Genomic DNA, 15,124 nt, shown 5'->3' with positions numbered 1-15,124 from the left:
CTGTCTTAAGGAGCTTTTTTCTGAGCTCTGTGCTGGTTTTCCACGTGCTCGTCATATGAACAGAGATGGTATAAAAGGGCAGAGGGGAAGGAGCCCGTTGGTGGTCGGGCCGGGAGAGGGATGCGGGTGGGGGGCAAAGATGGACGGGACGGGACGGGCAGAGCGGAGGATGCGCTGGAGCAGGTGAGCGGGGCAGCGCCGGGGGCCGGATGGGGACAGGGGGACACGGGGACAGCGGGGGCGGGGGGAGCAGGGTGGGCGGCGGGATGGACCCATCCAGACGGGTGCTGTGCATGCCCTGGCACAGCTGTGCACACGCGTGTCCATGTGCGCACGTGTGGATGTGCACACACACCTGTGCCCCTTTTTGGTGCCGAACGCTGCAGCTTTGCGCCCCCAAACCCACATGCTCACCGACCTTGCTTCCCTGAAAATAAGACCTACCCTGAAAATAAGCCCCGGCATGATTTTTCAGGGTTTCTGAGGATGCTCAGAATATAAGCCCTACTCTGAAAATAAGCCCTAGCTACAGTTCCTTAAAAAAGTCAATTTACATAGTGTCCAGGCAGCGATCCGTGTGAAAAAGTGAGCACCTTCTGGAGCAAAAGTTCTATCAGTCCCTGTTTAATTTTCAGGGAATCAGGTACAATCCCCGGAAGAAGCCGCAACTGCCCGAGCGCGGTCCTGCTCGCACCCGCCACCCCAGACGGTCCTGGGGCCGGGGGTCGCACTGGGGGTCACTCCGGGGGTCGCACCGGGGGGTCACTCCGGGGGTTGCACCGGGGGTCCCTGGGCTGGTTTTCACCTCGGGTTGGGCCCCCAGCGCCCTCCCCTCCCGGCTCACGTCTCTCGTCCACAGGCCGCCCGGCGGGAGGAGAGGGCCCGCGGCCCCTGCCCCCTGTGAGCTTCCCTTTGTCATCCTATGCCTGAGCCATGGCCGAGGCTGGGACGGTGAAGGGAGGCCCACGGGCTGCCACAGCCCCGATGCCACGGCGCCGGGACAGCACCTGCGGGACCAGCACCCGGGGCCCTGGGGAGCAGCCTTGGGGGGCTGGAGCACCCTGGGGGGCTTGGGAGCATTCTTGGGACCTGGAGCATCCCCTTAGGGGGCTGTGGGCACGCTCGGAGGGCCAGAGCATCCCCTTGGGTGGCTGGGAGCATCCTGGGGGGCTGGAGAATCCTGGGGGGCTGGAGCATCCTGGGGGACTGGGAGCATCCTGGGGGGCTGGAGCATCCTGGGGGACTGGGAGCATCCTGGGGGGCTGGAGCATCCTGGGGGACTGGGAGCATCCTGGGGGGCTGGAGCATCCTCCCGGGCTGCTGACACCCCGCAGGCCGGGGCTAGGACACAGCGGCCGGGTCGTCGCCCCAGGATGTCGGAGGGGTTTCGGGGGTCATGGAGCACCCCTGGCCATGGGGGCTGGGGGGCAAGCGGGGACAGCAGGGATGGGAAGGGCCTCCCACGGGACGTGGACCACGGGTGGGGGTGCCAGGGGGCACCACCCCTGCGCCGAACAGCCCCCCAGGCGAAGAGACGAGCCCGCGCGGGGACGTTCCGGCGGCGCAGGGGGAGTCCCTGTTCCCACCCCCCAAACTCCCGGCTGGAACCTCGTGCGGGGACAGCGGGGACAGCGGGGACATCAAGACGCTCCACGGCCGCAGAGGAGACCCGGACGCCCGCCGCGGGGCCAGGAGCTGCCTCGGGGCGCCGTTGCAGCGGTGTGACCCGGGCAGCCGGAGCGCGCCCTGCCGGGCCGGACGCTCCGCACACCAGCGTCGGGCTGCCTTCCCTTTTTAGTTTTGGCTTTTTCCCCCCCAGACGTGCCAATTTCAGGCGATTTTTCCACGTGGGTCCTCCAGATGTGGGCAGAAATGGTTTATTTGATATTATTTTATTTTACCAGCTTGTGAGTTTCGTAGGTGTAGGGCGAGAATCACAAGGAAGGGAAATAACGTTCAACGTGTCTGCACGTGTGGTATTTCCAGAGCTCTGTCTGTTACAGCTGAAGTTACATGAAATAGATTTATCTATATAATAAAGGTAAAGATGCTCTATTTTTCCAGGCGGGGAAAGAGCAGCTCCCTTGGCCGGCACGCGCGGGAGCAGCCGGTGCCCGTGGCGTCCGGCCGGGGGGACGGTTTCCCGGGGCCTCCAGCTTGTTAAAGCTCTGCACCGATCACTCGGTTTCCGGGGCCGGCGGCTGCTGGGGCGTCGCTGTCCGTCCCCAGGGCCGCGGGCACCGCGGGGCGGCGGGCGGGGGGCGGCGGGGTCTGGTGCCCTCTCTGAAAATAAAGTGGGTTTTTTAAGACTACTGTGAAACGTGACTTTGTGGTCTTGCCTTGGGCACAAGGACGGCTCTCCTCGTGCTCCGCCATCTCGCTGGCTCCCCGCGCTGCCCCAGCGCCCCCACCTCTCCTTTCACAAGCGATGGTTTCCCAGATCAGCTCTTCTCTCTGGGCTGGGGCTTCTGGCTCCATTTAATGAGGTTTCTCCTTGGAGCGCTTGGGAGCTTGGAGCCAGGGGGGTCGGGCTCTGCTCCCCAGGAACAAGCGCCAGGAGCAGAGGAAACGGCCTCAAGTTGCGCCAGGGGAGGGTGAGGTTGGATGTGGGAACAATTTCTTCCTCAAAGGGCTGTGGGGCATTGGAACAGGCTGCCCAGGGCAGTGCTGGAGTCACCAGCCCTGGAGGGCTGGACAGACGGACAGGAGGTTCTCAGGACATGGGGCAGGAACGGGGTGGGTTGTGGTTGGACTCCATGATCTTGAGGAGCTTTTCCAGCCAAAACGATTCTGTGATTCCGTGACACTCGACGCCGTCGGCTGCAAACTGTCGCAGGCCCCTTGTGCCTCAGGCAATGGGTGACCGGCCTCCAGCCCCGAGGGTTTATCGCCCTGCGGCCGCGACCCCCGGGACCGCCGCAGCCCGTCCTGAGGGAGCGCCCCGCGCCCCGAGCCGCGCGCCCCGAGCCCCGCTGCCCCAGCCCCGCTGCCCCAGCCCCGCGCCCCGAGCCCGGGGGATGACGGCGGGAGCAGCGGGGCGGCCCCGCCCGGCGCTCTGACCGCGGGCGCCCCCCCGCGGCCGCCATGTCCTCACCCACCGCCCGCCCCCTCAGCCCCGCCCCGCGCTCCGCTCAGGCGCGCGGCGGGCAGCCCTGTGCGGGCAGCGGCGTCTCGCGGGGGCCTCGCCGCCGCGCCTGGCGGTTCCAAGATGGCGGCGGCGCCGGCGGAGTGAGGCGGAGTGAGGCGGGAGCCGCCCGCGTCTCCTCTCCCCTTTCCCCGCGTCCCCGGCCCCGCTCCCCGCCCCGCAGCCGGCGGGATGCTGAGATCCACCGGTTACTTCCGCGGCATCGACTGCCCCTTCCTCACCGGCGGGGGCCCGGGCGGGGGCCTGCCGTGCCGCAGGCCCTACTGCCACTTCCGGCACCCCCCGGTGGCGGCGGCGGCGGCAGCGCGGTGCGGAGCGTCCGGCGGGCCCGGCGCGGGGGCCGCGCTCGGCCACGGCGCAGGTACGGCCCGGAGCCTCCTCCCCTCCCCCGGCTCTCCCATCCCCGGGTGTGGCCGTTCCCGCTGCCCCCGGCGCGGCCGGCCCGTGTCCCTCCTCCTCACGCCTGCCCGCCCTTCGGGGCCCCAGCGTGCTTCGGACTGCAAGTCCCGTTGCTCCCGGGGCTGCGGTGTTGCCCCCAGCCCCTCTGCGGTGGGATGAGCCCACTGGGGCTGTCAGTGATGCTTAGCTTAGTAAGTGCCTGAAATCTATGACCTTTATTGGTATTGTTCTGTTGTTCATTGCTGAGTTTCGGTATCGTCGGCATCATCCAGGTGGGGCAGGGGGGTCCCTCTCACACTGAGCTCGTGTTTGCTCGTGCTCAGCCCTGCCTGGGTTCCAGGCCCGTGGTTGTCACCTCTTGTCTCTAAAGCAGGGTCTGAAGGGCGAGACGGGTGTTTCCTCGTCACTGTCGTCGTTTGGGTCCCTCGGTTGTTGTCTGATGCGGAGGCTGTGGACCGGCAGCTCGGCGCTCATCCCTTTCTTTGTCCCTCCAGGCACCCCAGCTCACGTGCGGTGAGGTGTCAGAGCGCCTTTGAACCTCTGCTGGGAGCTGCGGAGCCACCAGAGCCCGTCAGGAGGTGCCTGGTTCTGCAGGCGACGCGTCCCCTCCCCGGGAGGGACCTGAGCAAGTCTGGAGCGCTGCCAGGGTTCTCACATGAAGCCTGGCCGCAAAACAGATAGGGAGCTGTTGTTCTCCACTCTCCCAGCAGCTCTTGTCCTTTTACTTACGTTATTTGCTGATCTGCTTGTTTTACTTGGAGAGAAAAGCCTTCATTCTTTTCCCAAGTAGAATGCTGCTCGCTTTCTTTTTGCTAAAGCTGCGTTTAGCTGTGCCTGCTGGGCTGCGTGGTCTCCGACCTGAAGCAGAAGCCGTCAAAGCACAACTTGTCGTGCTGCCTCTCGCCCCCGCTGGTTCCGCGCCTGCTCCCCGCCCCTTTCCCAGATTTTTGGCACCTAAGCCATGGCACAACCGTCATAACCAAGGATCCGTGAATTCTGCCTCAGCTTGGTGTTGGGCTTCAGCTATTTATTTTAGTGATTATTTCGATTGAGAAATGGGAAATGAGTGATGAATCTGCTGTAAGATGCTGAATTTTCGAAAGATCTTCAGCAGGGTTCTAATTTCTGTAGAAAACAGAAGATGCTTTTGCAGTAATTGTTGGAGTTGTGCTGGGCTTAGTCCCATCTGGAGGGTCCCGGCTGAAGCGCTCCGGTGTTTTCCTCTGTCCGAAGCTGGTCTAGGATGGATTTAAGACTTACACTAGAGGGTGTAGTTCAGCAACCATCCTCCTGAGCGCAGGTTCTCGATCCAGCGCAAGTTCCTCCCTGTCGGTGGAACTGCCTGTCTTGCTCTGAAGTTGCCTCAAAACAGCGCACTAGGGCATATTTGACCCATTTAATCATGTTACTCGATAAATAATTTTTAAAAGCATTTATTTTTTTTGCCAGAGCAGGTGGGTCCCACACCAAGAGCTGCAGTGCGGATCCGTGCTTTGGGATAGCGCCTAGAAAACAGGACGACATCTGAAGAATCCACTTGCTAATTATATTGATTCAAGGCTGATGTGGCTTTGATGTTTTTGGGTCGTGGCAGGACTGGCAGTAACCACAGAAACTTCTTCTGTAGCCTTGAAAGTAGCTTTTGCAACCTGGGGAGTGGGGGAAGAGGCCGTGGGCGCGTCGGACGGGGCAGCGAGGGGGGGACGAGGGCGGTCAGTGGACGCAGCCCCGTTCCCTCATCCAGGCTTCCCCACACGGTCGTAACAGATGGTTCTCATTTGTCACACAGTCTCTCGTGGTCCCAGCGGCTGGGGCGCAGTGGTGAGAGCGCTCCGTGCCTCTGAGGGCATCGGCGGCAGCAGGAAAACGGAGTTTTCCTCTGTTTGCTGCTGTTTGCATGTGGCTGCAATTCTCTTCTCTTCCTCTCCAAGGGTAATTCATTAAATACAAACTTTTAGGGTGAGGAGGGCAGCGCTGTGATGTGTCTGGTCCGCAGGGCATGTTTGACCCTGTCTTATTTTCAGGGAAACAAGGTGTCTGCCTGTGGAAGAGCGTGGCAGCCTGGGGGCCTGCAGGAGTTCAGCGCTGGCTGAGAGCTGAGCGAGGCTGCGGGGTGACGGGTGACGGCTGCGGGGTGACGGGGTGATGGCGTTGGGGTGATGGCGTTGGGGTGATGGCTGCGGGGTGCTGGCATTGGGGTGCTGGCATTGGGGTGACGGCTGCGTGCTGATATCTTGCACCGCTGTGGTGGTTTCCACGGCAGAGCTGGAGGGCCGAGAGACGGGACGTGAGCCCGTGCGCGACTGGGAATTCGGAGATTGTGAATTCTAATCCTGACTCGGCTGAAGTGCTTTTCCATCTGCAAAATGACTCAAACCCGCCCGCTTCGGAGCGGGATGAAAAGATTATTGAATGCGTGTGAAGTGCTTTGAAAGCGCGCGGCGTAAGTGGGAGGGAAGAACTGCCTTCGGTCCTAAAAGCGTCTCTTCAAGGGCTGGAGAGGAGGAAAGTAGGTCTCTCTTTAAAGTCTGGGTCTTGAGTGTGCTGAAAGACATAAAAGAAGCATAAAACATCTCTTCACAAATATCTTAGGGAAACCAGCCCTCTGGTTGCTGGTCTCGACAGCCGCCGTCAGGAGATGCTGGAGAGGTGGATGTTCCTTGAAGCCTGAGCAGAAAGTCGTGTCCGGGTCTGGAGGCCTCGGCTCCTCTTTGTCTGCTGGTTTTAGTGTGGGGTGGGCAGAACAAGCCTGTCAGCGCCTGCCTTGAAATGCTCCGTCCTGGAGCGGTTTTCGGCACTTCTCCGGCGTGGTCCAAAGCTCGCGGAGCAGTTTCCTCAGTGTGCAGCTTTTCTGTTTGGACAGACAGGGCTTTAGAGATTAGATCTAGGTTGTATCTTTGAAAGTAAGCGGCTGTAACGCTGTTTGGCTCCTGGTTGCCCAGCTCAGGTGCAGATAAACCCTCGGGTTTATCTCCCCAGCTTCACCTCAGCTGGTGCTGTTGCTGATGCAGGAAACCACCTCTCCCTTCTGCAAATCTTCAACCAAAAAGCAACCGCATGGGATGGCTGTGGCTTGTATATAAAGCGCTGTGCAAAGTGATATTTGGTAAAACGTAAAGCGGTTCTTTAAATGTTCAAACCCAACTTGAATCATCGTCAGCCCGTGTGTCGCCGTTAAATCGAGGCTGATGTCCTCGCCGGTCGGGTTCCTCCTTCAGCACGTTGCGCGTTAAACTCAGCCCTGTCTTGCGGGAGCAGCATCTTCACCGTTTGGGATCTGCCGTGTAGGATGGCGTTGCAGTGCAGGTTCACGCCATGCGTAGGAGGGATGGAAAAACGTCTCTAACAGCTGCGTTTTCCTTTCCTGTAGCTTCTTGTAGGAAAGAGCTTTCATTACTGTATTTGCTACAGGCAAATGGAATGAGCAGAAGTGGAAACTTATGAACTGCCTTCAGTATTTCTTCACCGAGAGAGGAAGTCGGGCGGTTCGGTGTCAGGAGCTCTGGTCCCTCAAGTGCACGTGGGGGACGTTGCTGAGGTTGCTCTTTTTTTCCACGTTTGTGTTTAGGGCAGTAATTACCAAAATCTCGCCTGTGGATTTTTTTTTAACTGGGTTTTGAAATGAAGAATAGAAAAGCCGCTTGGCGGTGAGGTCAGGACGCGTCTCTCATGTAGACCGGCGTGGGGGATTTGTGGTTCAGCCGAGCTGGCCGTTAGGCGGGTTCCTGTGGGCGGGCGGCAGCTCTCGGTGTCTGTGCCGGGACGTCAGCGTGGGCTGCCCCGACGCTTCCCGCTTCTGGTCTGCGAGTGACGGGGCAAGAGCAAACAGCCTCAGGTTGCGCCAGGGGAGGTTCAGGTTGGATAGTAGGAGCAATTTCTTCTCGGGAAGGAAGGGCTGTTGGGCATTGGAGATGAGGTTCTCAGGACATGGGCAGTGCCAGGGCTGGGCTTTGGTTGGACTCGATGAGCTTGAGCGGCTTTTCCAGCCCGAGTGGCTCTGTGGTTTGCTGCGGGCAGACAGCCCTGAGCCCGCGTGTGGCTCTTCCCCGCTCCGGTTTCAGACGTGGAAAGCAGGAGGTGGGAGCCAGTCTGCCAAGCCAGGAGGGTTTGCAAGGCTAAGGGTGCAGCAGCTGCCCTGTGCTGGCGTGCGAGCTCCTCTCCCCTGCCGGAGCCCTTTAATGAATTTCTGACGTGATGTTTAGGCGCTCCTCTGGTTTTTCCCCTCCAGCTGAACAGCGCAGTGCTGCGTTCGCGCTGGGGGAGCGTGCGGCACGCTTCCCCAGTCCTGGCTTCCCCGCCGCGGGCCCCCGGCCGGGTGGGGCGGTTGGAGGCGCCGGGGCGGCGATGGGCTCACGGAGCCCGGCGAGGGCTGCAGAGCTGGGGGCCGGGCTGCAGCGGAACCCCTTGGCGCAGCCCCGGGATTGCCGCTGGGGCAGCCACCGAGCTTGCCGAGCTCTCTTGGCTCAAATTAAAAAGCAACTTTTACTCTTGGAGTGGGGAAGGTGCGATGTCAAAAAGCTCCCCAAGATGATTGTAATAGCTCTAGGAAGGAATGAAACAGTCAAAAAGCCCCTGCAAGCACTTGAGTAAAACCCAGGGAGTAAATGAGGGTGAAGGCGGGACTTTGGGTTGGTTAAGTCCTGCCCTAATTATCTGTGCAGCCCAGAAAGTGCTGTGTCAGCACACGGTCAGCGTGTGCCATGAGCCTGTGCCGGAGCCTCTTCGCTCTACCAAGCAAATATCCAAAGCCTCAAGTAGAGCATGAACAAATATCTGCAATATTTATTAACCGCGGGGAGCTCAGGTAATTCTTTGAAGTTGTGTTTTGCGTGGGCTGCGGCGCAGGGAGGGAAGCGCCTTCTCCAGAGAGGCTTCACGCGTCAGCCCTTCCCTTCCCTTCCCTTCCCTTCCCTCTGCTCCTCGGGGCCGTGTCGTCTCTGAAACGCACGCGCGTGCAGAATCTCAGCTCTGCTTTGGAGGGCTTAGGTGCACAAGGGCTTCATTAAAGAGGATCCGTGCTGAGAACTGGGGCCGTGTTGGGTTTGCTGGTTCAGAGCCTGTGGAGCTGCAGGTGTCTGAGTGGCAAAGCATTAACTCCAGCTTCGGAGTTCACTAAAGCCGGACAGGTTTTAAAACCAGTTCTAAGTTTTGTTTTAGTCATTCGTAAGTCACAGCTGGAGTTTTAAAATGTAATGTAGCTTGAAAGTTACTTTTCATAAGCTTTAAATTTTGTTTTTCAAAATGTCCAGCTGTGACTATTGAAATACTTGAACACTTTTAAAATGGGAATTCTCCACCCGAAACAGTTAAGCACACGGGCCAGGTGCTGAGGAGATAGAGAGGTTATCTGAGCAAGCCGGGGAGGGGCTGGAGCGTGGGGAGCGCCCGTGCGGGTGGCCGTGCTGGCACAGTGACCGTGCACGGCGGCGCTCGGCGGAGAGGAGAGAAGACAACGCGACACTGGAAGCGTTTCCTTCCTTCTTCTGCTCCTTTGAAGTGACACCTTGCTCTATTGATGCAGTTGTGGAGCGGCTCCTTAGTTTTACCAAACGCTTGTGCAGGAGATGTGGACGTGTTTTCTGGTCTTTTTCTTTGAGACAGAAAAAATAATCTGTGGTAATTTTTTCTGTTTTCCAAGCTGAATTTCAGCTTTCCTATATTGAGGAATAACTTTAATGCTAAAATGAGAGACGGAATAGAATGGTCTCCAAACATTCACTACCCAGGCTAGTGTATCATTGATTCTAGAGCGGCGAGGCGCCCTCCAGCCTGTGCGGTGCCGGGCTGTGGGGCTGGGGGGCAGTTGTGGTGTTTGGGGTACCAGCCCTTGCTCCCTGCCCCTCTCCTGCCGAACACACCAGTTTCTCACGTTCCTTCCCGGGTTAGGGGAGAAACACCTCAATGGTGTGATTTCCTCCTAGGAAAACAGGACGTTTATCACAGATCTTCCCACGTGTCTGATGTTCTTTTCCAACGCTGTTGCTTTAGCGCCGGAGCGGAGGGGGCTGTAATGACAGCGGCGACACAGGAGTGTAAATGACGGCTTTGCCTGGGCCGGACTGTCCCGCTCTGCTTTGGCCTCCCCAGGTTTGACTGGTGCCCGGTGTGCGGCAGTGACAGTCCCAGACGCGCTCCAGGACCCTGCGGGGTTCCCAGGGGGTGTAGCCGCCACATCTAATGGGCTTGAGGACCTTTCAGACGCCTCTTCTGCTGCGCCGGGGCAGAACCGCGCGGGTTGTGTTGTCTCAAAGCCGGGACGCTGCTTTGGGGGATTTGCCCGAGCACGCCGTGGGCAGAGTGCGGCTCCTCCTCGAAGGCGTCGGTCCCCGGCAGCGCCGTGGGCTGGGGCGGCGTGTCCCGCGGGGGCTGCTCCCTGCTGGCCGGCGCCCGCTCGGGCAGGTCGCTCACCGCGGGCTCGGCTGAGCTGAGAGAGCGGCCTGTGGCTCGTGGGAGGACGACGCGTGGCTGCTGCTGTCCCTCGGTGTGACCCACCCCCCTTATGCTGCTTGTGACACCCCGGTCAACCGCCTCAACCCACCGAGATGTTCCTTGGTGGCACCGGGCACAGCAACACCTGGTGAAACCCTTTGCCACCGCAGGTTTAAAAATACTGCAGACCGGAGGAGACTCCACACTGGTCGGACGGTTTCAGCTTTGCTAATTTGAGACTTTCTTTTCTCGGATTTACTTCTTTTTTCCGCTGCAGAAATGGCCGTGTTGGTTCGTGATGTGCTCTGCGTGGCAATAATCTCTCTGGTGGAGTGAGAAACGCAAAGAGTGGGGGCGTGGGGAGAGCCCGCGTGGGCCAGTCTGCCTGTAGTGCCTCTCAGACCTTGCTTCCGCTTTGTTCTTAAACCACGAGGTTATCTGTGCTTTTAATACTTAGTTGTATTAATTCAAATTTGTGTTTAGAAAGAGAAAGAGCATAAAAGAAATCATGAGGACTAGGGTTATATTTAAGGTGGACAAAACAGTTTTCTTAGCTCCTCTTGCCTGCCCTCCTAACCCATTTACTCTGGATAATTATTTGAAACGTACTGTTTTAAATCTCCACATTAAGTGTTTCCCAGTGGTTGGGTATCATTGTTAAGTTAATTGTGGGATGCTCGCACACGACGCCCGCACCAGACCTGCCGCTTCCTCCTGGAGAGCAGCAGAGCTCGGCCTGCCCGCGAGACCCTTCGGGACCATTTGCTCCTGCGGAGCCGCTGCCTCGTCTCTGCAGCATTGAACGAAAAGCTTGGGATAGTTTTCCAATGGCGATAATTTTTCTGTAATCGCAGAGGTTGTCCGTTTGCTAAGTGCCGCGCTTTGAACACAGGCAGGCTGTTGAGCTAACAAAGCCGTTCTGGTAATGTTGAAGTGAAACCGCCTTTTTTGTTCTTCCCCTCCAACGCGGTCTGCCACCCGGCAGCCTTCCCCTTCCCCGGGAATGCGCCGCTCCAGGTGACCCAGGGAAGTGTCTCTGGGCCGGCGCGGGCCCCTCTGCCGCCTGCCCAGCGCACCCGTCTGCGTGGAGATCCCCGTTGCCCTAAGTTGGAGCGTTTCTGATTCCCACCTCCCCTTTCTGCAGCAGCTGCTCTGGGCGACACCTGACGGGACGTGGTCGTCCTCCCTGTCCCACGTGTGTGCAAGAGCTCCCCTCCTCCTCCAGGACCTGCTGGTCCACGGCGACCACTACCCGTCATACGTTTGGGCTTTTCTGTATTTAAAGCATCCAGAGTATGGTAGGCTGTTTAAAAAAAAAAAAGACATATTTTTCTGCAGAATGATGCAGTGTCCGGTAAGTTCTGACGTCAAAGCGGCGACCGTGTGCTCCCATTGCTCACGTAGCGTCAGCCTGTGCTCGCTGCTGTTGCACAACTGGGAGGACGGGTGTGTGGAAGCGCTGCAGTGGCGCAGCTCCAGCTCCCCGCCGCGGCCCGGCGGCCCCGAACCGGCACGACCGCGACCAGGAAAGAAACAATCAGCTGTGGGGTTTGGGAGAATCTTGTTTTACGCCGCTACGTATTCTGTGCCTGATGTCTGATGTAAGTGCAGCCCGTCTGAGTATATTCTAAAATAGTTCTGGGTTAAAGAAATAATCCCCTGCGGCCCTATGTAAATTATTAATAGCTTGTTTTGTGTAGTGTTGATGTTAACTTCACCCTTTTGTGCCTCAGAAGATTTATTTGATATGTCTGAGGTACCTTAATTTATTAAAATAATTTGTACTTTAAAGACTGTCCTGGTAGTGCTTTAGTTGACAACTCCTTGTAGGACTGTGATCTCGAGCCTCATTATCTCGTGATTCTCAAAGGACAGTGTCAACCCTCGATTTTACCTCCATCCGCCGAGTTGTTTCAGTACGTGGTGCCCCTCACTTCGCTCATTTCCCTCAGCGGAGATCCGTCGTGTATGTCAGAACAGCAAAGCCGGCACGGCGCGTCTCGCAGCCGCCTTTGCACCGGGAGCGCCTGAGACGGGTGGAGCGGCTGCGGGAGCGGAGGCGGCTCCTTCGGGTCGTGCTGCCGGAGGGGTGTGTGCGGGGCCGGGGGCCCGCGCTCTGGGACACCCCAGATCCTTCCCTGGCAGCAGAACGGGGCGGGTTTGAGCTGGCGTACTTAATTTCCCTGGTTTTGGGGACGTGTATGTGTATGGCTCTCCGTATATGTTAGACCTTCCTAGCTTTTATCCGTCTGCTCGCGGTTTTGTTCTCCTGTTTGTGTTGGAAAGGCGGTTTTCCCGCTGTCCTTGAGGCAAAGAGCAGACGGTTCGTCTGGAGCAGCAGTTTCCAGACCTTTGGCCCATGAGGCCCGTGAGCAGCTCGTCAGATCTGGTGTGGCCGCACACCTGCCGCCGGCCAGAGGACGTCACCGTGGTTTAGGTGCCAAACATCTGTTCTGTGGCACAAGCACAGCTTTTGGTATTGATTTTCGGTATTGGGTTTTGATGAGAGTAGGCCTTAAAAATACCTCTTACATGTTTTTCTCTAAGGAAACCTTGACAAAATGTGAACTGGATTGCTGTCAGTAAGTTACCTTTCCCTTCTCTTTCCAGAGCGGGGCTATGATCCCTACAATCCGGAGCTGCCGCGGCCCTCGCCGGAGGATGACGCCCTGTCTGACGTTACAGATGTGGCCCCCGGTATTCTGGAGCTGGAGCTGGTCAACAAGGCCATCGAGGCCGTTAAAAACGAGGTGGAGAGAGAGCAGAAGAAGTATGAGGAGCTGCTAGAAACCACAAAGGAGTTTAGCGCTGCAGAGGCCTCCTCGCTCATTTCAGCTGCGCCCGCGTCGGCTGCCGGGACACAAAATGATTCATTTACCTCCTTAGAATACAATCCCGGTAGCTATAACTTCAATAACAACTCGGACTACAACCCCACGCCTCTCGCCGCTGCCAGCCGCTCAAGTAAATACACTTTGGATAGTTCCCGATCTAAAGGCAGCTCACTGGAGTACGTTCCCAAGGCTGTAGCGCAGAATAAAAAATACAGTAGCACTGTCACTAACAATAAATACGTGATTGACGACTCGAAGCCTTCTACAGACTTGGAATATGACCCACTGTCGAATTACTCAGCCAGGCTGTTGAGCAAAGCCGCGACAAAGGAGCCAAAGGTGTCTAAAAGGGGCAGGGTGTCCAGTTACGAGGAGTCCTACTCTCCGTCGCGGAAGAAGCTCTGTGAAGAACCCGATGACTATGACGTGTGCGCCAGGTTCTCCTCCTCCGAAGACGAGGCCGATGCAGAATACAAGCCAGCTTCTGTTAGTTCACAATCCAGAGCTGGTTCTGAAAGCGAATCGAATGATGGGTTATCCAGCAACGAGCGGAGCACCAGGATGGATGATTTTGCTTCCCAGGATAGCAAAGGAGCGGCGCCGTATGGCACGGGGGACCTTCCGAGCCCACACAAGAGTCTTGCCAAAGGCTTGTCGGACAAGAATATAAAAGGAGCAAAACTGTGTTCTGGTAAGAACGACCAGGAAACGGAAAATAAAAACAAAGACGACAAAAGCAAAAGGAAGAAATCAGATGTTAGTAAAACACCCGGCCTCGGTGACGCTGGTAAGAAGGAGAAGAGTAAAAATACAGAAAAAGACAAAGTGCTTAAGAAAGAAGAGAAAATAAAGAACAAGAATGAAGATAAAAGCTGTAAGGACAGAAGTGGCAAAGTGAAAACCGACGGCAGTGTAAAGAAACCTGAGAAACTAAAGTCAGAAAAGGCGGATGGGCTTAAGAAAGACAAATGCAAGTCCAGCAGCAGTAGTTCAGGGAAGGGCAGGAGCGAGGCCGCCAGCCGGGGCTCCGGCTCGGGGAGGCCGGGGAGCAGCAGGAACGACTCCAACGCGAAGGCAGCTGACTTGAAAAATGGGAAAGAGAGCTCTGGCCACAAACACAGAGAGAAAGGGACCAAGACTCCAGCACTGGAGGGAAAGAAGGAGAAGGTCAGTTCTGCAGACAAAGGCGATTCAAAGAAGGGTCGGAAGCAGCCGAGTTTGAGTCACGTTGACCTGTTTGGTGATGAGAGTGGGGACGATGATGACAAAGTCCGGCCTTTGCCGTCCACCTTGCCTGACGTGAGCTCGGACTCGGATGGTGACAGTTCTGGTTCGGGCTCTGAGAGCGAAAATGAAGGGACAAAGAAAGCGAAACGCTCTAAGTTGTCAAAGTCATCGGCGTCTTTCTCAACAGCCGATGACATTGATTATTCGCTCCTGGAGAAGGAGTTGGACTTGGAGTCAGATCCCATGGAAGAGTGTCTCCGGATTTTTAATGAATCTACAGATGTGAAAACTGAAGACAAGGGAAGGCTGGGGAAACAGGTAATGCTGGTTTGGGCTGCTCCGTTGGTTCTCCCATGTTTACACGTGAAAGGGTTCGGGTTCAGTTCGGTGGTGTTGAAGAGGCACGGGGGAGGCTCCAGATGGCGGAAGGATGTCGGTGCAAGTGAGTTGATGTATTTGGCACTGGACACTTTGGAGCTCCTCAAATTACTGCTGCATGTTTTAAATGCATACTGCAGATATATAATGAGGATCTCTGGATATCTTATAGGTGGAGCAAGTAAGAAATGGAGGGTGAAATTTCTTCTAAGGGGGCAAGGGGTTTCAGACTTGACATAAAAAAGGTTTCTGCCAGGGGCTGCGGGTGGTCCCGAGGATGCAAGACCCTCGTTTTCCAAGATTGAAACAGTGGAGCAAGCGTGAAAGGCTGAAAAGTGGCTGCTGGCCCTGAGCCTGTGGGACGGGGGCTGGAGCAGACAAACTCACCCTTCGTTTCTGGTGCCCGCGTTCGGCTGGCAGCGAGCGGCGCTCCAGCTGTGCGCTGCTGTCCGCCTGCACCCCACGGCTGCCGCCGCGGTGATTTTGCAGCCTCCGGAACTGGGAATTGGACTAGAAAGAGCTTTCAAAAAAAGGAAAAGGCGGCAAATTTGGCAATTCTGAGAAAACAACCTTAATCTATCAACTCTGTCTAGTGCTGTCAGTCTGACGCGGTGCAGAGGTGTCGGGGTCACCTGGGAGGCTGCGTGGGGCGGGGTGACAGAACCGGTGACAGGGATGCCAGCGGAGTTACTGACCGCAGCCATCCCATGCC

At 57.4% G+C, this 15,124-nt stretch overlaps 1 protein-coding gene across 5 annotated transcripts in view; it reads left to right on the top strand.

Moving 5' to 3' along the window:
- Window positions 1–3,181: 3,181 nt before the first annotated feature.
- Window positions 3,182–15,124, top strand: part of REXO1 (RNA exonuclease 1 homolog) — a 31,977-nt gene continuing 20,034 nt past the window's right edge. For 2 of the 5 annotated variants that reach the window (XM_065042043.1, XM_065042040.1), the window contains exons 1-2: window positions 3,182–3,506; window positions 12,584–14,352. In XM_065042043.1, coding sequence (XP_064898115.1) covers window positions 3,317–3,506; window positions 12,584–14,352 — 1,959 coding nt within the window. In that variant the 5' untranslated portion in view covers window positions 3,182–3,316. Of the gene's footprint in view, window positions 3,507–5,754; window positions 8,349–12,583; window positions 14,353–15,124 lie in introns of those variants that run through there. The other 3 variants (XM_065042041.1, XM_065042042.1, XM_065042039.1) reach the window with 3 other exon arrangements.

The sequence above is a fragment of the Columba livia genome, chromosome 27 (assembly GCF_036013475.1).
Source record: "Columba livia isolate bColLiv1 breed racing homer chromosome 27, bColLiv1.pat.W.v2, whole genome shotgun sequence".
NCBI lineage: Eukaryota > Metazoa > Chordata > Aves > Columbiformes > Columbidae > Columba > Columba livia.
This window is presented reverse-complemented; position numbering and strand designations above follow the sequence as displayed.